The sequence below is a fragment of the Danio rerio genome, chromosome 15 (assembly GCF_049306965.1).
Source record: "Danio rerio strain Tuebingen ecotype United States chromosome 15, GRCz12tu, whole genome shotgun sequence".
Classification (NCBI taxonomy): Eukaryota; Metazoa; Chordata; class Actinopteri; order Cypriniformes; family Danionidae; genus Danio; species Danio rerio.
Window position 1 is genome coordinate 5,334,763 of NC_133190.1, and position 22,729 is coordinate 5,357,491.

Genomic DNA, 22,729 nt, shown 5'->3' on the forward strand with positions numbered 1-22,729 from the left:
AAATCTACCTGCATTAGGCGTGTTGGCGAGTGTTAACGTAAAGCCCTGTTACTTACCATGTAGACCCTAACATCTAACCTTTATATCTGTATCTTTTTTTCTGCTATTTGAATATGTGGAGTAGCAATTCTCACCAAACCAGACCTCATTGACAGAGGAGCTGAGATCGATGTTTTGAACATTGTCCAGGGAAAAGTCATTCCTCTGAGCAAGGGCTACATCATTGTGCGGTGTCGTGGTCAGAGCGACATCAATAACAGGGTCCCTTTTGAAAAAGCCATGGAGGATGAACAGAACTTCTTCAGGAGCCACCATTATTTCAGGTATTTTTATCATTTGATCGTTACATTAAAACATTATAAAACAACATTCACGAATTGTTTGCATTTATAGGAAATTAAGAATGTTCTACATTGTTTTCTTCACAGTTCACTGCTGGCTGATGGAAATGCATCTACACAGTGTCTGGCCCTCAAGTTGACCAGAGAACTGGGTGATCATATAAAGGCAAGATAATAGGGAATACTAATAATGTTAATAATAACGTGTGCCTCCCCATGTTTGCGTGAGTTTTCTCCGGGTGCTCTGGTTTCCCCCACAAGTCCAAGATCATGTGGTAGGTGAATTGGATAAGCTAAATTGACCGTAGTTTATGTGTGTAAATGAGGGTGTATTGATGTTTCCCATTGATGGGTTGCAGCTGAAAGGGTATCCGCTGCATAAAATATATGCTGGCTAAGTTTCAGTTCATTCTGCTGTGGCGACCCCAGATTAATAAAGACACTAAAGGCTGATTTATACTTATGCGTCTAACGCAGGGGTATGCTACAGCGTAGACGCATAGCCCTACACCGTGGCCGTCGGCGTCGCTGATGTGCACCTCTCAAAAAATGTAACTACACGTCGCAACGACGCATAGCGCAAGCTCTGTGATTGGTCGGCTTGGTAGCGATGACGAGTCTGGGCGGGACTGAGAGCCACGCGAATGGCGCAACCCAGATGGAGCGATTGTTTACAAGTGTGGAGTCCCGTGAAGGAGCTCAGGATGGAAAGTTTTGTTTTGTGTTTACCTCATAGTTAAAGTTGTTGCACGTCCGCCGGTTCCTGCCTCAAAATGAGTTTGAGCCACTTGTACATCCAGGAAGTGTTCAGGAAAAGCAAAACACAAGCGAAGAAACTGGACACAGAGGAACATTTACACCTCACTGCCAACTAGCATTTCGGAAGTGCTAATGCAGACCAACCGAGACAGCGCGCAGAAGTATAAAGGCTGATTTATACTTCAGCGTCAAACGCCGGCATATGCTACGCCGCTGACGCATAGCCCTTCACAGTGGCTGTCGGCGTCGCTGATGTGCACCTCTCAAAATTTGAAACTACACGTTGCAACGATGCGTAGCGCAAGCTCTGTGATTGGTCGGCTTGGTAGCGCTGACGAGTCTGGGCGGGACCGAGAGCCGCGCAAATGGCGCGAGCTGGACGCGAACCCAATGGAGAGATTGTTTACAAATGTGGAGTCCCGTGAAGGAGCTCCTGATGGAAAGTTTTGTTCTGTGTTTACCTCATAGTTAAAGTTGTTGCACGTCCGCCGGTTCCTGCCTCAAAATGAGCGAGTTTGAGCCACTTGCACATCCAGGAAGTGTTCAGGAAAAGCAAAACAGCAGAGAAGAAACTCGACACAGAGGAACATTTACACCTCACTGCCCTCTAGTGTTTCGGAAGTGTTAATTCAGACCAACAGAGACAGCGCGCAGAAGTATAAATGCACAGCTACGCGCGTTGCATGCGCCGAGGGTTACGCCGGTCACTTGACACAGAAGCATAAACTAGACTTAAGCCGAAAAGAAAATGAATAAATCAATGGTTTTAAAAAAGGCTACCAAAATAAACAGTTTTAACTGGATTAACTTTTAGAAAAACTGTTCAATTAAAGACTGACTATATACTTAGCAGAATAAACATTCCTTATTTTGATTTCAGTCCGACTTTAATATATGCAGCATGAGCCAGAAGGACATTTGATTAGTGTATCGCTCAACTCTTCGAGTTTTGAGTCATTCATTCAATACATGACAGCAGGAAAAACTTAGCCTCTGAAGTCGGAGTCGAAAAGATTTATAGTTGATAGGCTATTGAGTCCATGTTCAGTGTTGAGTCTATGTTTGATGTTGTTGTTTTTTTTTTGCCATTCACATTTCTCTCAATATAAAATATGTTTTCTTATGGTCACAGAAATCAATTCCAACCTTGACTGAGGAGATTCAGAATAAAGTCCTCAATGTGCAACGAGAACTTAAAAACTATGATCAGGGTCCACCTATGAATGAAGAGCTAATGGGACCTTTTCTCAGTGAGGTAAGAGCTCTAATGCTGGGTTCACATCACACTCTTGGTCACTCGCTTAGTACTCAAGTTGAACTTGCAGGGGAAAAGAGAGTTTCATATGTAGGGTAGCCAGGGCATACCTGTCAACATTGGGATGTGATAATAAGGGATATGCCCACCATAATAAGGGACCTCCCACCCACCTAAAAAAAATCCCCAAATTACTAAATCTGTTCTTCTGCAGCTGTTTCATTGTAAATAAATTGTTGAACCATCAGTAATATGCTTTATTATTATTGTTTACAAAAGAAAAAAATAAGTAGTATACATTAGCAGCAAATAAATTAGCAAAATGTTCAGCTTATTAAAATTAATAGCTAATATAAAGAAATCAAGTTAACAAAATCTCATTAATCTTTTTTTCACAGTTTAACTTACACATTCAGATTAAAGAGCAACAAATTAATCTCATTTATTTGGATTTTCGTTTGATTATAATAAATAATAGAGATGTCATTTTAAAAATGCCCACATCTAATGTTATAATGAAAGCATTCGATTGCTTTCTTAATGGTTTATGCTCATTTAAGACAAAATGTTACACAATAGGCGAGGCAGTGGCGCAGTAGGTAGTGCTGTCGCCTCACAGCAAGAAGGTCGCTGGTTCGGACCTCGGCTCAGTTGGCGCTTCTGTGTGGAGTTTGCATGCTCTCCCTGCCTTTGCGTGAGTTTCCTCCGGGTGCTCCGGTTTCCCCCACAGTCCAAAGACATGCGGTACAGATGAATTGGGTAGGCTAAGTTGTCCGTAGTGTATGAGTGTGTGTGTGTGAATGTGTGTGTGCATGTTTCCCAGAGATGGGTTGTGGCTGGAAGGGCATCTGCTATGTAAAAACTTGCTGGATAAGTTGGCGGTTCATTCCGTTGTGGTGACCCCGGATTAATAAAGGGACTAAGCCGACAAGAAAAATGAATGAACGAATGAATGTTACAAAATAGTTGTATTTGGAAAAAAAACCCACAAAGATTGCCATCTTTAGATGTTATTATTATTAATAATGTGTGTATGTCTGTTCAAACACGCACCCATAACCCAGACTGTATTAGAATAGGAATGGCAGAACTAACGCTGCATTAGAAGGTTTTACCTTGTGATACCAGTGTTATTACAGGGTAAATCCTCAGGAACTGTCCACTCCATGTTAAATAATCACAAAATACTGTCATATATAAAACCTAAACATTTGTGCAACTGTTTAACAACATCAAACTTCTGGCCAAAAAGTATAAGTGTATACAGAAATAAACAAATGCCATGTTTATATGTTGTTTTAAGGTAAATTGTAGAATCACATCAGTAATTCACATTAAAAGGGTAGTTTACCAAAGATTGAACCTTTGAACATTTGAACCTACACATACTATTCAGTAGGTTGTTACATGTGTGTAGTCACACCAATATTACAGAAGTAAATACTATGTACCAGTGTGTACACACACTGTAGTTACATACGGTAGTACTCTAGTTACCATTTAAGTTCACAAGTATAGCGAATATTGATGTAAAGTGGGACCAAATTTTTTATTAATGAACTCAGCATTGGGTTTGTCCACATTTGGCCCAGACCTGGGTTAAAACAACCCAGCAGTGAGTGGAGTGTAAAGATAGTAGAGTGTAATGTTCTGACAGTTAGAATATCTCTTCTTCTTCTAAAGATTATACTGAACTTCAGCGATCAAATAAATGAACTGAGCAGAACAGGACATTCACAAGACAAGAACTTGTACACACTCCTGCGTCCTGTGTTCAGAAAATGGGACAACCATCTGAGGAGCACCGAGGTCTTATGTAAGTGATGATATTTTACCAATTGAAACTATTTCTTTCCTTAGTAGGACGACCATAATCCATAAACTGTACTCTTTCTTATTGTCATTACGCATTTAGTCAAAGAAAGAGTGACGGAAATGATAGAGAAGTATAATGAGATTCATCGTGGCAGAGAATTGCTGACATTCAGTGAGTTCTGCGAATATGAATGTGTCATCCAAAACCACGTGGCAGCCCTTCAGGAGCCGGCTATGGAAACGCTGAATGATGTGCGAGGTATGGAGGGTTTCATTATGTCCAGTTCGAATCAAGTGACAGGTCATGTTGGTAACTGTAAGTGCTCAATCACTCTGAATGCATATCTGCTTCTAAAAGAACGAGGCGCAACAAAGTTTTATAAACTAATTCCGAGAGGAGTGCATACTATGCTATGAGCATACTATTGATCACAGCTGGTCTCTCATTTACAATTATAAATGAACCAATCAGATGATTCCAAGCCTACAATAAATCACACATTTCAACTTACTTCCCTAATCTTTGTTTGTGAAGAGTTTTCCCATCCATTGCATCTCCCCCTTTCCTCCTTTACCGGGGGAGTTCTCGAGACCTACCTGACCCCCTTTCATGCTAAATGACCAGGCAGGAGCACTGGGCACAATTATCTCCGAGCTTGGGGTTCTCTCCCAGGACAGCATGCAAAACCTGCAATTAGTAACAAGCAATAGTGTGGACATCTTAAAAGGTTTAAAAAAGCATAGCAAAACGCACTATGGTATCTGGAAACAGCCACTGAGTGCCACCCTACTGAAAAAAACAGCTTAAACCAGCCTAGGCTGGTTGGCTGGTTAACCAGGCTGGTTTTAGAGGGGTTTTGGCCATTTACAGGCTATTTCCAGCCTGGTCTTAGCTGGTCAGGCTGGGAGATGACCAGCTAAAACCAGCTTGACCAGCCTAGCCAGGCAGGGAGCCCAGCCAAAAACAGCTATGTCCAGCTTAAACCAGGCTGGTTTTAACTAGATTTACCTGGTCACTTTCCAGCCTGACCAGCTAAGACCTGGCTGGAAATGGCTGGAAACCAACCTGGAAATGGCATAAACCCCTCTAAAACCAGGCTGGTCAACCAGCTAAAACCAACCAACCAGCCTATGCTGGTTAAAGCTTAGTTTTTCTGCAGAAACTTGCAACGTTTGTCCCACTTCCGAATTCTTCTGATTAGTTCACTGCTTTGGAAGTTCTTTTAACTTAATAAGACATCTAAGGGTGCCTTCTCACCTGTAGATCGATTGTTTTGTTCTGAAGCAGGGATTACAATTGTTAAAATCTTGCTTTTTGTTCTTCATGTGGTTCACTTTTATAAAGCAAAGTTTCTAAATGGACCGAAATAGTTAAAAACAATTGACGTGAGTGTAAACTCTCCTCACATTGGTCAGAGATTGGTTTATTTTCCATGATTCTGCTCAGCTATCATATGTAAGAAATTAGAAATTATAAGCAAAAAGGTGTGTTTTCATTTTAAATGATAACACCCACAGACAGTTATCATCAAATATAAATAAGAAGAATTGCTCATACATAGCCTCATTTTAATTGTCAAGGGTTGTAAAATATATATACATTCTATATAAGAGGTCGAGTTAACCAAAACGTTAATGACACTCAGGGCCGGCGCGTCCATAGAGGCGACCTAGGCGGCCACCTAGGGCGGCAGTATAGAGAGGGCGGCATCCGCGACACCTCCCTTACCGCCCGCGTCCTCAGTTATGTCCGCGACACCTCCCTCACCACCTGCGTCCTCAAATATATTCACGCATAGCAGAATACAGAATAGAGAGGGCGGCGTCAGCGACACCTCCATCAGCACCCGCGTGTCCTGTTATATCCGCGCATAGGGCGGCAGAACTGAGGTCCGCGACACCCGCGTCCTCAGTTATATCCGCGCATAGTGCACTGGAAAAGAGGTCCGCGACACCTCACTTCATTTTCATAACCGGTCACTTTCGTTTTCACATTGGGGTTGAGGGTGGCATGATCGTTCTCTGCCTAGAGCGGCAGTTCAGCTTGCTCCGGCCCTGATGACACTATATAATTACCTTTTTAGGAATAAATAATAAATTTCACCTTTATTTAGATAGGACAGTGAAGATTTTACAGACAGGAAAGTGTGGGGAGCAGAGATAGGGAAAGGATTGCCAAAGGACCTCAAGCAGGGAATCGAACTCGGGTCACTGTGAGCACCTTGGTGCTATGTGTTGATGCACTAACCCTAACCACTAGGCAATTGGCACTAATGACATTTTGAATTTTGTTATTATTTCAATTAGACAGCACACTTTCACTTTTTTATTCGACATAAACACACTTTTACCATTAGGAATGATACCTTTACTCATCATTCACTCTTTTTATAGCCATACTGTATATATGCTAATAACATATCCATAATACACTGTGATATAGTCTGATTTGTTTGTTCGTTGAATCGTATTGCTTTCTTACTACAATTTAACCACTCTAGAATTTGTTTCGATCGAGCCGAGATCACCTCATTCAGGCGGTCTCTGACCAATTGTTTTGGCGTGGATCCAAGTGCAATTGTGAGTTTTATTTATGTTCAAATAAATCAAGCTAAGGGGGCAAACCTGACAGGTTCCAAAACAAACATCTAGGTGTGAAAGCACCCTTCAAACACAGTGCTGGGAACTTCAAAAGACGCAGCATGTCAGCATAATGCTGTGTTCACACCAGACGCGGAACGCGCGGATAAATCGCGCTATTCGGGCGTAAATAGCCGCGTAAACATTTGAGTCTACTCGCTTCATACGCGCGTCAAACCCCGCTTCATTCGCGTGTCAATTTCACATAAGAACAGACGCGGATTCGCGTGATGGGCGGGGCTTCTGTCTACCCGAAGATTCTAGCTTCATAAATGGCTAACATGGATTTCATGAAGAAAATAACAGTGTTTATGTGCTTTATGAAGACTGAAAAACAGCATCGATACGTCCACTACATGCTTTCAGAGGTGAATCCAGCTCTGTGAGCTCATAAACTCCTCCAGAAACTGAACCTGGATGACAGAGGCTTTCAGCGGTGCTTCTGACTGAGCCAAGCTGAGTTTGATGAACTGTTGTCGGTGAAGGCTGGAGGATTTCCCTCGGAACACAGACAACAGGTTCTATGTCACAATCACGCCCCCTCAAAACGCTCGTTACGCGCGTCAAATGCGCAAAACGCTAAATTCGCCCCGCGCCATTCGCGCAATTTGCTTCATTCGCGCCGCAGGATGTCTATTCGCGCGTTTGCATTGACTTAACATGTAAATCACTCGCGCTTGACGCGCATGCCGCGTCTGGTGTGAACGCAGCATAATGGTTACATACATCCATCAAATGAAAAAACAACAGAAGAGTGGCATATTGTAAAGTAAAAACACATTCTGTGTGAAGTGCTTCAAGTTAAATCACTTGTTAAATTTAGACCTTTTTTTTTTCAGAGATTGTTCAAAATAAGTTCAGGGAGGCTTGTTATTTGTCATTTGACCAGTACCCTCCAATGAGATACATTATCTCTGTAAGTAAAATTACAAAAAATCTTCATATCATTATAAATATTGTTATTATTGACTTTAATATATCATATTCTTCTTCTCAGAACATGATTAATGACATTCAGTCAAAGCAAGAAGCCAAAGCGGAGAAGAGAATTAAAGAGTTTATTAATATGGAGCAGCTGGTTTTCACTCAGGACAAAGTGCTGCAAAAGAAACTGGATGACTCTGACATCCCTCCGAAGATGGGGTTAAACACTAGCGACAGGAATCAGTATGATGAAGACATGGTTTTTAACTCTAAAGGCTGTGCAATGTTGGATACAAGAGATCTAGTAACAGAGAAAATGGTTCTCTATTATGAGGTGGGTAACATAGCTTATTGCATGGCTGTCAGGAATACTTGATTGTGATTGGCGAGTCGTGACATTTCAAGGCATAATATTCCCAGAGAACAACCACTGAAACTAATAACACAGGTTCTTCCGGTTACTTCAAATCTTCTGTCAGCGAATATGTTCACATTCACACAGATGAATATGTTTTTGACGACTGTTTGGCCGCCATCTTGTGACTGTATAATATGTAGGTTAGTGTATGCTCCATCAGTGGTTTTTGTTTCTGTCAGCTTTGACTTTAATTAAGACTTCATAAACTATTATGTCCCAGAACAATTTTTCAACAGTTCACACTTGATGATTGATTATAAAGCGTGTTTAACATGCTGTACCAAGAGAGAGAGGACTGAGCTCAGAATATGCTCGAGCCCAGGGCTCCCTCCTATTTGAAGGGCGATAGGGGAGTTTGAGCTCTGGTAGGCATGGAGAACTCCCCTGCTTGTGAATGTGTAAGGAATAGCTATGAGGTATAGCTGACTAAGAGTTTGTTTATGATGCAGCTTTGAATTAGTGAATTTATGTATTTTGTATGTCTAAGGACAGTGGGAGGAAACCAGAGAACCGAGGGAAAACCGATGCAAACACGGGGAGAACATGCAGAGTCTGCACAGAAACGCTGACTGTCCTTGTAATGGCTCGAACCAGTGGTGTTCTTGCTGTTAGGCAACAGTGCTAACAACTGGGCCGCTGTGCTGCCCTATCAAGAGAAGGAGTAGTAGGGGTGGAAGGTCTTCGTCTTCAAGACGAAGATGACTAAAGTGTAAAACTCTGGTTGCTTAGTGCTTTAGAGTCTAAGAAAAGCGCATTACAAATAAATTTTTATTATTATTATTATTATTATATTATTATTATTATTATTATTACTTACAGTGAGTTAGTATCCATCTAATTGACATCATATTTGTAGCTGATGCGGGACCAGCCAGGATTAATCATAAGCAAATGATCCATTCGAAATTAGTTTATAAATAAACCGCACTTTGTGTCAACTTTTTGTTTTGTGTGCAAGTAATCGTCTAGTATGCGGAAAAAAATACATCCAGGCCATTGTTTTCACTCGACAGGCTTATCAGCTGTTGTATAAGGACTTTATTCTGCGAAAACAACTGCCTGGATGTACTTTATTCCACTTATTAGACAGCTACTTGCCACAAAACGTAACAATAAAACAAATTAGACAACATTTATTTATTCCTTATTCAAAGGCAAAGCTGAGTAAACATAAACAGCTGAATGAAGCATACACTAATCTACATTTTATTTAGACACAAGATGGCGGCCAAACAGTCAAAAACTGCTGCGTGACTTGCAAGCACATGGAAGAAAACATGTTCGCTGACAATTAAGCTGCTTTTTTGGAGTAGCCAGGTGAGCCTGTGTTATTAGCTTCAGGGGTTGTTATCAGGGAATAACATATCTTGGAATGACACGACTGACCAATCAGAATCAAGTATTCCAGACAGCTGTGTAATAATCTGCAATAACAACTGCCGACATCCCTTACATCAGGGGTGTCCAAACTCTGTCCTGGAGGGCCGGTGTCCTGCAGATTTTACCTCCAACTTGCTTCAACACACCTGTAAGGATGTTTCTAGAAGGCCTAGTAAGAGCTTGATTAGCTAGCCCAGGTGTGTCTGATGGGGGATGGAACTAAACTTTGCAAAATACCGGCCCTCCAGGACTGAGTCTGGACGTCCCTGCCTTACACAAAAGCTACAGAAAACACTTACAAATTTAAAAGCACCCACAAATTTAGAAATCCCCATGTGCTATTATTCATGTTCTCTCTCCATAGATCGTCTACCAGCGCCTCACAGACTATGTGCCAATGCTGATAACCCTCTTCATGCTAAAAGATGCAGCTAAGACACTTCGCCATCAGATGCTAGAACTGAGGAACGGAGCAGATGTGCCCAAACTGCTGAGTGAAGACTCGGAGCGGGAACGCATAAGAGCTGACCTGAAGCATCGTCTGGAACGTCTCACACAAGCTCAAGAACTGATCAGCACCAGACTATGAGACAGCTTTATTAAATATCAGGCAAATCAATGCATTTAGCATCAGGTCACTCTAGACTACAGTGTTTTGAACCATACTATAGTAAAGTACTTAATTAAATCTGGTAACTCTACAGTTGCTATGGCTAGACAACAACTATAGTAATATAAATTACCCAATACTCTAATTTTCTACAATTATCAGGAATATTATACTATGATAATCCTCAGTTTTCCATAGTTAATGCAGTTTGCTGTATAACAAAGTGTTGTAACTATAATACTCTTTACTATGGTAGCCTATGGTTCAAAAACACTATAGAAATTACTACAGTATGTTGACATGACTAGCTGCAGCATATCAGGCAGCTTTTTAATATAGTAACGATTTAGCAACAGTGATAAATTATTAATATTTTGTGTTAGTTAACATACTTACAATAACTTGTAACTAGCGGATATGGGTAGGGTTAGCAAGAGTCTTAGAGTCCTGGTCTCGTAGCAGAACCTTTGGCGTATGATTTTGGTATTGAAACTGCCTCTTTGCACAATAATCTAGATTAGTTTAGTTAGGTTTATTTCATATATTTGTACAGGAATGATTTACAACATGACATGCTTTGCCAGATTTAGCTAGAAAGCTAATTAGCATCTGTAGACCCTGGGCAGGATTGTGATTGTTACAAAATTAACCACATTCCATGACAAAAAGTCATCAAATATCAGATCCTAGTTAATAAAATTAAAAGCAAGTAATTGATTACATATTTGATTTTCCTTAACTAAACTTTAAAGGGAATTTTTTTATATAGCTGATATTTTCAGGTTAGGCCTGGGCCGGTATAAGATTCTGATGGTAAGATAATCTTGGATAAAAATATCAAGGTTTAGCAGTATTGTGATTACTGCTCTAAAATATATTATTTTAAAATGTCTGGGTAAAAAAACAAACATTTTTTGACCTTTGAAAACAATATATTTTATTTTTTGAAAGATTGATTATATTTTGGAGCAGTCATTGACTTCTAATGTCTTCATTAATTTCAAAAACACAGATTTCTTTACCATTTAAAACGGCATCTTTGGATATTTTTCTGATGGTTGTCCTTAAAAAAAAAAAAAAAAAAGTTAATTAAATTAAAAAATCATACACATGAATGGTATTACAGATCATATTGGTGGTTTTAAAACCTTGACGTTTTCCAAATCGTGGTATAGCTTGAAAATGATTATCGTCCCATGCCTAATTCAAGGCATCCTTCTGCAGCTATAATTGAATCACTACATTGATTCAAAATCAATCAAAAAAGTGCTCAGGGGTAGCTTAATGAACGAGTCGGTGCTCTTTGGGTAAGGGATTCATCAGAATAAACAGCAAAAGTAACTCCAAGGCGCTCGAAAAATGTGGAAAAATATATTTAAAAGCCTTTATTGACATGGCTATTCCTTAAAACTGTAATAAAAGCTTTTGAATATATATATTTTCCACAAATTTCGAGTGCCTTGGGCTTACTTTTGCTGTTTATTCTGAATAAATTGATTGTTGAAAAATAGTTTTTGTAAATTTAGTTAAACAGTAACCCATCAACTGATATCTAAATTGTCTATTCTATTTAGTATAAATTGTCCTTTAAAGATCACAAAGTAATTTCTACAACAAACACAAATGATCAAAAATGTAAACGTTATCAAGTGTCAATAATTTATCATCTTGAATACTATTACTATCTCCCATGGCTTTTTAAATACATGTTCACAGCTTGTTTATACCTAATATATATATTGATATAAGCATATTTATGTTTTTATAAGACTAACTTGTAGCACAATAAGATGAGAGAAAATAATTGTATTTATAAAAAGTTAAGCAGCAGCTAAATTAGTAATTTATATTCATATTAGTCCTCAGGCTTGATTTAACTCTGATTTTTAAAATGTTTTTTAAAATTATTTATTTAACAGATCTTTAGAGATGTCAAATGCTCAACAATATTTATAACTTATCTTTTAACTAAATATATGGCCAATGCTCAACTTTCTTGATCAAACAAACAAACAAACAAACAAACAAACAAACAAAAAAGCATTGCCAAAGTTTTACATAGTTGAAGTCAGAATTATTAGACTCTCTTAGAATTTTGTTTTTACAGTTTTTAATTTTTAAACTCCATTTTAAGGTCAAAATTATTAGCCCCTTTAAGCTATATTTTTCAATTGTTTACAGAACAAACCAGTTATACAATGACTTGCCTAATTACCTTAACCTGCCTAGTTAACCTAATTAACCTAGTTAAACCCCTTTAAGCTGCATAGAAGTGTCTTGAAAAATATATAGACAAAAATTATGTAATGTCATCATGGCAAAGATAAAATAAATCAGTTATTAGAGATGAGTTATTAAAACTATTATGTTTAGAAATGTGCTGAAAAAAATACTCTCCGTTAAACAGAAAATGGGGGAAAAAATAAACAGGGGGGTTTATAATTCTGACTTCAACTGTATATGCAGTCATAACTTTTGTTTAGTCCAGCCTTATAGGAGGCAAAACATTAGTGGTTCTAAACTTTTATTGATTTCTTTTTTAATAAAACACAAAACAAGATATTCTGAAGAATCATGGGGACAATTGGGGTCATTGACATACATATTATATAACAAGAAAACCACAGTGTGCAGATGATTTCTGCTTTCCAACATTCTACACAATATATTTTGTGTTCAACATAAGAACACACTTTTTTGAAGACACTATTAAGCATCTCTTTTGCAAACGAGGAAGACTGCTAATAACCCAGTTAAAAAATGTTTTGATTCTGAAGCTAGCCTTATGTTTTAATAGCATAAAATAGAAGTTCTCTCTGTTACTCACCCTGATGTTTATCCACTGGAGGTTGTAACGACAGATTTTACTGTGAGAAAAAAAAAATCAGTTGGGATCATACTTGGGATATAATAAAGCTTATATGACTTTGAGAAAGTGTTTCATTAGTGTGTGTTTTTGGGATAAATGATGTTAACCCATTTATTATGATTTCATGAATATAATCACGTTAAAACTTGGATAGCATCCGGAAATAAATAATTACTAGTTACATAGCCTAGTTATAAATGCAGAATTTTAGTTCATTTATTATCTGTTGAGATTTAGTTCTTACATTTACATTTAGTCAATTAGCAGACGCCTCTATCCAAAGCGACTTACTTTAATGTCCCTCATTGAAAATGCAATATTATTGCTTACTGACTGCATTAAATATTTAAATTGATCCTTATTAATGAAATACACTTATTCAAAAAAGAGAACGTCTCTTCCATTATCTTCTAACTGTGTGTTGCAGCTCTGTGCTAAAATGATTAAAAAGCAAAAGCAATCAAATTTAAAAGGCTTGACATTATGTCTTGTTTTTGAGGATCTTTTGGTCTACTTCACTTTGTGATTTAAGTGTAATTGTGTAAACAGTAATCAGACCTGGATGGGGGGCTAGAGACATTTTACTATGGTATTATAAACCAAAACAACCCGGGCTCATTGAGGAAACGTAGCCCCACGGACGTTTCTGGGGACTGCAATATACCTCCCGGAAGGTACGTATTCGAGCGTTTTTTGTTTTCAAGGATCCGCGAGAGGCCGATGTGCGCGCTTTTCGCGTCTGGGGTGCCTCTCTGGAACGCGCGCCGTTCGCACCTGCGCTGTTCCGACCCGGCCACCCTCCTCTTCCTCCTTCCCTAAACCCAAGCGACGGTTTGCACAGACCAACCGCTTACTGAAAATTTTCTCTTTTTCGGTCCATTCTCTGTAAACCCTAGAGACGGTTGTGCATGAAAATTCCAGTTGATCAGCAGTTTCTGACATAGCCTGTCTGGCACAAACAACCATGCCATGTTCAAAGTCACTTAAATCACCTTTCTCCCCCATTCTGATGCTCGGTTTGAACTGCAGCAGATCGTCTTGACCATGTCTACATGCCTAAATGTATTGAGTTGCTGATCTAATAAAGTGGCCGGTGAATGTAAAACTGTTTAAATGCCTAACATGATGTATTAACCAAACTAAAACTAAAATAAATAGTTAAGCAACTAAAACTTTAACCAAAATATATTTATTTATAGTATACAGTATAATTGAAATATCTATTAAAACAGGTTAGTAATTATAAATGGAGGAATAGCTGCAGCTGGTGAAGGTCAGTCCAAAAGAAAAGTATAGAGAAGCAAAACAAAAGTGAAAATGAACTTCAAAGGTTTACTGATGTTTGCTTTGATCAACTTGTTGGCAAAAGAAAAAAAATAGACTTGTTATAAACCTTAGAATTGATATGAACTACGGGGATTTCCAGACATACAATAAGTAATTCAGTCATCTCTTAATCTGTTAACTTTTATTCAGTTTATGAACAACACAATTCAGTTTTATTGGTGTACGTTCTGTTAATAAATGTCGAAAAAAAAAAAAGAAATCTGGCCTATATAAGCCAATGAGATTTTGCACTTTACTACAGAGCACAAGCAAAGCATAAGGTAAGGGCAAAATTGTGTTTTATTATAATTATTATTTACATGATTATGCGTATCATCAAAGTAGAAAGAGTAAAATTGGATTAAAATTTTAAATACAGTGCTGCTTGAATGTGCTCAGTTTGAAAGTTGATTTTCAGACATACAGTATTATGGATGGTCAGGACAAGTTTACAGACTACGATTCTCAAGATGAAGTGAGGTACTGTATGGTGTTCAGAAGCTTCAGCTGTTTGAATGCTTAATTATCAAAGTGGCTGTTCTTTTGTTCTTATTGTTCTACATCAGGGGTGTACAAACTTTTTGGGCCGAGGGCCAGATGCAAAAAAAAACAAAAACTGTTGTGCCAGGCCAAATTTTACATACATCACACAGACACGCATATATATATATATATATATATATATATATATATATATATATATATATATATATATATATATATATATAGATAGATAGATAGATAGATAGATAGATAGATAGATAGATAGATAGATAGATAGATAGATAGATAGATATTCAAATTTATTATATATTACAATATTAAAGGACCGGGAAAATAAATAATTTATTAATAGATAAATAACAACAACCGGGCATGGTGTTGCAGTGGGTAGCACCCTCGCCTCACAGCAAGAAGGTTGCTGGTTCGAGCCTCGGCTGGGTCAGTTGGCACTTGTGTAAGGAGTTTGCATGTTCTCCCCGTGTTCTTGTGGGTTTTCTCCGGGTGCTCCCCTTTCCCCCACAAGTCCAAAGACATGTGGTACAGGTAATTTGGGTAAGCTAAATTGTCCACATTGTGTGTGTTATTGGGTGTGTATGAATGTTTCCCAGTGATGATGGGTTGCAATTGGAAGGGCATCCGCTGCGTAAAACATATGCTGGATAAGTTGGCGGTTCATTTCGCTGTGGCGATCCTAGATTAATAAAGGGACTAAGCCAAAAAGACAATGAATGAATGAATAAAAACAACCACTGAGTTTAAGGAAACAAACAGACCTCATCAGAGAGAAGAGATAAAGATGGTGTTGTTGAAGTATGATGGATTATACAGATATTATATTAAAAATGACTACTATTATCCAAATATCTTCTTTTTTGTTTATCAGAATTAAGAAGGAATTAAAAGGATTGAAACAAGTAAATAGTGAGTATAATGACATGATTGCACTTTTTTGGATAACTATCCCGCAGTTATTTCAGTAAAGACATTACAATAAATACATAATTTGTACATAGAGATTTCAGTTTTTATCACTAAACTTGCCATTTCAAAACCTACAAATGAAATCAGATCATACTGTAAAAGATTAGAGGTCTACTGAGTAAGCTGACTGATTAATTGATTATATAAGATTATAAAGACATAAATACCAAGTACTGCATGTTCCATAAAAATAGTGTAGTGCTATAATTCTAAAACGTTAATAATTATCAATAAAATAAAAAACATTTCGGGGTCTACTAGACTATAACAGAACTCAATTTCCCAGCATCCCCCATCTAAGCCCAACCCACACACCTCAGTTGTTCCTGCTGCTTCGCTAAATAGTTTGATTGTCACAGCAGTTAATTTATGACAGAATTCCATATCGACACTTTCACAGATACAGAAAAATACCTACACATGTGTTTAGTGACGTGACGTGTGTTCATAACGGACTGCATCCGATCATCAGCAAACGCACTCGGCTAATACGCCAATGCTAACTCTTCCACCAGCTGCTCCCTCACTGAGGAAGTGCTGCTAGCTTAAAAGTGAACTACTCCAGCTGCAGTGCACGTAGGGTTCTGTCATTTTCTAGCCAGTAGAAGAAAAACAACAACTTTTAAGGGACTCGGTCTGTGGACATTGATAAGCTGGCGCGACGTACAGTACGTGTATGTAGTTGTCTTATTTTAAAACGCGTGTACAGCAGTGAGTTGACTTGATAGTTTGCAGCCTTCGTCAGATGTGACCTATTTGAATGTGATGACGTCACGCCGTTAATCTTTAATTTCCGAGCACGCTGTGCGCAATAACAGTCAGTCGCACCGGTTTGAAGCAGCTGGATTTGAAGTTCCCCCCTTAGAAGTCTGGATCTGCCGCTGAAATGGGGTCCAACGGAGACCTCAACGCGAACTCACAGTGTCTCAGTGCTACTGGCGACCCGGTGCTGGACAAAGCGGTCAGTCAGTGGATGACCTGGGATAAGGTGAGAATTCAGCTAGTTTTAAACATCCATTTCTCACATTACTGACATTATGACTGGTGTGTCGACATGTTGCCAGTTATTGCTATTTTCAGTAACTCCATTTCCAAAGTCTTTTAGATGTTTCAAATGTTGTATTTTGTCTTTATTATGTCTTAAATGAGGCATGTGTTGTAAAGAGTAACATTTTAAGAACATCCAGTGTCCCACTGCATTGCAGCGACTTCAGTCATTCAGATGTTGAGCTGCAGTTGTACAGTCATGGCATTATACCATAGTAATTTGATATGTACCTTAATTGGTATTACTGTACATCATCCACTGTAGTAGGGAAGAATTAAGTTAAAGCTGGTGTTCTATTCACACATTCGGACTTTCTCCTTAATAATATATTCTCAGAAAAGTATTCTTTGCAAATTCTGAATAGTGTAATCGTGTTAGGAGCCAATAGCTGTCAAAAGAACAACATTGTTTACAGTCAAACTTGTATTGAAGTCATACTTACATGTGATTTTAGACCGAATAATCAAAGTGCCTCGATAAATTACATGGGGACTGTCACAAGTTGTCGCTGAATAGGCATGGGACGATCACCGCTTTCAAGGTATACTGTGGTTTGGAAAGGTCAAGGTTTTAAAACCACCAGTTTTTTTGGTAATACTGTTCCTAAGGTATGTGTATGCTTTTTTTTTGATGTGTTTTTAAAAAAAGTTTTTTAGGACAGCAGTATCTCCAGCAGAAAAGATATCCAAAGATGCAGTTTAAATGGTAAACCAGTGTTTTTGAAACTTAAGGCTGATTTATACTTCTGCGTCAAACGCACGCGTATGCTACGGTGTTGACGCATAGCCCTACGCTGTGGCCGTTGGCGTTGCTGACGTGCACCTATCAAAAAATATAACTACACGTCGCAACGACGCGTAGCGCAAGCTCTGTGATTGGTGGGCTTGGTAGCGCTGATGAGTCTGTGCGGGACCGAGAGCCCCGCGAGCCCAATAGAGCAATTGCGGAGTCCTGTAAAGGAGCTCCGGGTGGAAAGTTTTGTTTTGTGTTTACCTCATAGTTAAAGTTGTTGCACGTCCGCCGGTTCCTGTCTCAAAATGAGCGAGTTTGAGCCACTTGTACATTCAGGGAGCATTCAAAAAGAACAAAACAGCAGCGAAGAAACTCGACACAGAGGAACATTTACACCTCACTGCCAACTAGCGTTTTGGAAGTGGTATTGCAGACCAACAGAGACAAGGCGCAGAAGTATAAATGCACAGCTACGTGCGTTGCATGCGCCGTTGGTTATGCCGGTTACTTGACGCAGAAGTATAAACCAGGCTTAAGGGTGCTTTCACACTAGCACTTTTGGTCTGCACCTTTTAGTTTTTTACCCAGACATTTAAAAAGAACTTATTTTAGAGCAGTAATCACAGTACCGGGAAACCGTGATATTTTTTTGTTCAAGGTTATGATACCATCAGAATCTTATACTGGCCCATGCCCATCGCTGAATGAATCAACTTTACCTCAATTAGGGAGGAGCAGGAACAAAACTACCATTTTAATAAATATGTAATATGTTTTAAAAGATAAAGCTTTAGACAGAAATATATTTGCTGTGGTTACAAACTTACAAGTATTCATTCATTCATTCATTTTCTTTTCGGCTTAGTCCCTTTATTAATCCAGAGTCGCCACAGTGGAATGAACCAACAACTTATCCAGCACGTTTTTTACGGAGCGGATGCCCTTGTAGCCGCAACCCATCTTTAGGAAAGATCCACACACACACTCATTCAAACTCGTACACTACGGACAATTTAGCCTACCCAATTCACCTGTACCGCATGTTTTTGGACTGTGGGGGAAACCGGAGCACCCCAAGAAAACCCACGCGAACGCAGGGAGAACATGCAAACTCCACACAGAAATGGCAACTGACCCAGCCGAGGCTTGAACCTTGAGCTCACAGTTGTCATGAAGGATAATATTAGCTGTATGAATCAAAATTGTTTTTTGTACCAGGCTGTAAAGATCTTTTTTTTCTCAATAGAAGTTTACTCCATATGGAGCCGGGACTAGTGGAATTTCGATGAATTGCAGTTCCTGTTACTTCCGTATTTGCCTCATGGGGGAAAGCAGCAGGTTGCCGATTGGTTCCTGACAAACTGAATCAAATAATTTTAGCTGAAATCATTGTCCTTGGTGATTCATGAAGTCCAATTTATGACTGTATTTGGATAAACAAGCAGGCAACACAACAATCGTTTTCAGAACTTGTATAGTGATGTACTAACATTTTATGATGCCAAACAAATGGTCTGAGCAAGTAACTGAACATTATGTTCAACATTACCTTCACCCTGAGGGTGTTTACACCCAATGGAGAGGGAGGATGCATGTGGTAAATTATTTATTATTTTTTTGTATGCTGCAACATCAATACACTTGTCCGATGGTAGCAGTTCTTTTGTACTTGCATTTAAATTAATCCCCAAAGTTCACTGTTTAATCTAAAGTTTTAATGTTCTACTGAAGCAAAAAGGAAACTTTGGATAAATTAGGTAAAGTATGATTCTTCTAGAAATGGCTTTTTATGGAGCATCTGTGCAAAAACGTGTTGTTACATGTCCTGAAAATGTGGTAATACTTTCTTTTTTGCATTTGGAGAATTTGTACATTTAAAAAGAGCGAATCTAGTGCTTTTCCCTCATACGTTCAGAATTTGGACATGATTTTGTTATGTTAAAAGAATTTTTGCAGCTCTTTTCTTTGTGCAGGCACATTTATATAGTCACACAGCATGTCTGGCTGACCTCCTCCTGCAAATGTCAAACTCCGCCAGCTCTGGATGACTGGTGTGTATAGAAGTACATTACAGAGCAACCAGCTGTCAGCCTGCAGTTGTAATAAAAAGCCATTAGCTCAGCAAAAATAAACTGAAAGTGGGACATTTCCCTTTGTGTGGGTTGCCTGCGTGGTATTTTTACTGATTGTGTACTTTAAAATGTTATGGGACATTCTTGTGTTCACATATTTGGGTGGCTCAGCTAGTTGGGATTAATCGGAAACCTGTTCTGTCTAGGCCACAGAGATAAGCTCCGTTCAGTGGAAAAAAAAAGGAATTATTCATTTTCCACCATGACTGCTTAAAAAGATCTATGATTAGATGCATTACAGCTGAGTCAAAGACTCAATACTGCTGCTGGCATACTAAAGCAAATGCTGGAGAGAGTGTGTGTAGCTGTCCTCTTTTATTTCTTTTTTTATAATATAGATTTTTTTGATCTGATCAATAGCTGTGGCCAGAGGTGTCCCAGAATTGTACTTGTCCTTAAAATCCCTCCTAATAGAGCTTTGGTACATTACTGTGATGTCTATTTATGTCTTAGGTTTATGCTTCTTAAAAACAAAAGTCACAAATTGCTTCATAATTAAAGAGTTGGGCGCTATACCAGTATAAATGATTTGTATAATCAGGATTATTTTGCTCAGAATGTTAATCACGATAAATAATGACGATTAGGGCTGCACGATTCTGGCAAAAATGTGAATCACGATTTTTTTTTGCTTACAATCAAGATCACGATTCTTTCTCACGATTCTGTAAATGTAAAATAAAAGTTAATAATATGATTAGCCTATTATTATTGTTAATTCTCAAACATATGGTAAACAACAACAATAACAGGCCTATGTGTAGCTCTACTGTTGCTTAAAATGCAAACTTTTGTATTATGGTGGACTTAAACAGACTTTCAATATGTCCTGTTTGTTAATTCACAGTAAAAATAAGACATTAGAATATAACTATTCATAATTATAAAATTTAATTATGATGTTTGAGACATGTGCTTGTCATCTGTTATTGATAACATTATTAGAGCATTATAGTTCCATTATATATAGGCTAGGGTTGTTATACTGACACAGTTAACGTTTTTTCATGCACAACTCTTTTGTTTGCTATAAAGAAAAAAACATATCAAATGCTTGTCGTAATCATAACACTACAATGCCATATGATCATTTAAATGATGTGCGCACAGGTTTCACTTTCACTTCCTAGTGCGTCTCATGGCTGCCGTCACTGTGAGAAAAAACACATATACATGCAAATCAAACCTCCCGCACGGCCCTCAAACGATCGCTCTGTGCAACAAACTGAACGTTATTTACAACTTCATTACCTGTTATTCACAGTATATGCAGGTTGTGTTCACTATAGTAAGCGTCATTTGCGTGCTCGTGCGTTCTCGGCAGTAAATAAACCGTGTGTCAGCTCACGTGTGATTTCACGACCGTGAATACATTATTACATAAAGACAGAAATGACATTTTGGGTGAGTTATACTTTATAAAAACACTTTCAACATCATTTGAAGATGTCAATGTTGCTGTGAAGACTTCTGCAGCCGCCTTTTCTTCTCTCCTGACCTTGCAAATATAATTGGCTGAATCATAGAAAAAGCTGAATTTGGATCGCATGTAGGGTCGAATCGAGATCATGATCTTTTTTTGATTAATCGTACAGTCCAAATGACGATAATTTCTTTGTGTGTGTGTATATATGTATGTGTGTGTGTGTGTGTGTGTGTGTATATATATATATATATATATATATATATATATATATATATATATATATATATATATATATTTATATTCTTAATAAACTTCACAGCCACAAAAAAAAAAAAAACACAACTTGTAATTAAAAACTGGGCGGGGATTAGAAACTAAGAATCTGATACTTGTTATATAATAAAAATTTTGATTCGTCTTCTTCAATTTTTGCATACACATTTTTTTCACTCCCTACTCTGTCAGGAACTTCGCCGCTGGAGAGCACTTTTAATAATAATCTACATATTTGTTTAGATATGGACCTCAAGATGTGCTTAAAAGGGTGACTGCATGTGGTGAAGAACGATGGCAAATCTAATAATTGTATAATTATTAATTATGTGTAAATATTAATGGGTCAGTGACAAAACAGGTTTGGCAAGATGGGAAATTTAAAAATCTTTTACAAAGTTGATTTAAAAGCATCCGTCAGATATTTTAAAATGTACAGATTGTATTCATGTTGATTTTATGTAATTAAAAATAACATTTACACCATTTTTTACAGACATTAAGACTGAATGCAACTGAAAATGTCAAATGGTGTAACTGCCAAAAATTGTGAAATATTAAATAATTTACTCCTCCTAGATGATATGCAAGTGTACACACTGAAATAAATACTTCATTTTAAAATACCACAATAACATTTATTGTATTCGCATTATCTCTAAATGTAGATTTTAATGAGTTTTTGCAATATTCGGCCAGACACATGCTAAAAACACTTCTGGTTTCTAAATAATCTTTGACAAATTATGTAAAAAAATGTTAAAAACTATTTTATTACACTAAACTAAGTGTTTTAATTTTAATTTAACATTATTTCCATGTACATAATTATATTTTTATGTAAAATACTGGTTACACCAATTGACAAAAACCAGTTACACCACCTGACAATGTTGCTTCTACAGCCAAAGATTTTGAAATTGACAATTAAAATCAATTCAAATTAAGAATGATAGTCAACAATTTCTGTGGGATTGTCATTGACAAATGTGTTTAGAACAATGAAACCAGGTTGCTGAACTTTAATACACCAAGTAATAACATCCTTTACATTAAATGTGTGGCCCTCATCAATAGAATATTAACAAACTAAAGAAACATGTTTAACATTTAACACCTTTTCCATCACTGTTTCTTTTCAGTTGGCTTAATTAAAATAAAAATAAGTAGATGATATTAGAAAAAAATCCACTATTTTACTTTTAAGCTATTTAGAAACAATTTGCCAAACACTGTACGTAAATCACTAGTACGTAAGAACTGCTGCTTACTCGTTGTTGCCTTGGTGCTGGGATT

General features: G+C 37.8%; 3 protein-coding genes across 10 annotated transcripts in view; 2 read left to right on the top strand and 1 right to left on the bottom strand.

The window, feature by feature from the left end:
* Positions 1 to 22,729, bottom strand: part of brwd1 (bromodomain and WD repeat domain containing 1) — a 1,114,832-nt gene that overhangs the window by 293,435 nt on the left and 798,668 nt on the right. The gene's annotated exons all lie outside the window — the stretch shown is intronic.
* Positions 1 to 22,729, top strand: part of mxf (myxovirus (influenza virus) resistance F) — a 250,491-nt gene that overhangs the window by 16,636 nt on the left and 211,126 nt on the right. For 4 of the 6 annotated variants that reach the window (XM_017351057.4, XM_073924337.1, XM_073924338.1 and 1 more), the window contains 8 exons: positions 125 to 323; positions 429 to 507; positions 2,233 to 2,355; positions 4,039 to 4,171; positions 4,271 to 4,429; positions 7,650 to 7,726; positions 7,808 to 8,068; positions 9,897 to 11,321. In XM_017351057.4, coding sequence (XP_017206546.2) covers positions 125 to 323; positions 429 to 507; positions 2,233 to 2,355; positions 4,039 to 4,171; positions 4,271 to 4,429; positions 7,650 to 7,726; positions 7,808 to 8,068; positions 9,897 to 10,121 — 1,256 coding nt within the window. In that variant the 3' untranslated portion in view covers positions 10,122 to 11,321. Of the gene's footprint in view, positions 1 to 124; positions 324 to 428; positions 508 to 2,232; positions 2,356 to 4,038; positions 4,172 to 4,270; positions 4,430 to 7,649; positions 7,727 to 7,807; positions 8,069 to 9,896; positions 11,322 to 22,729 lie in introns of those variants that run through there. The other 2 variants (XR_012391244.1, XR_012391243.1) reach the window with 1 other exon arrangement.
* Positions 16,117 to 22,729, top strand: part of pgm2l1 (phosphoglucomutase 2-like 1) — a 33,761-nt gene continuing 27,148 nt past the window's right edge. For 2 of the 3 annotated variants that reach the window (XM_073922982.1, XM_073922981.1), the window contains exon 1: positions 16,117 to 16,810. Coding sequence is in view for 2 of the 3 variants with exons in the window: in XM_073922981.1 (XP_073779082.1) it covers positions 16,709 to 16,810 (102 nt within the window). In the remaining variant the exon portion in view is untranslated. 3 annotated transcript variants of the gene reach the window in all.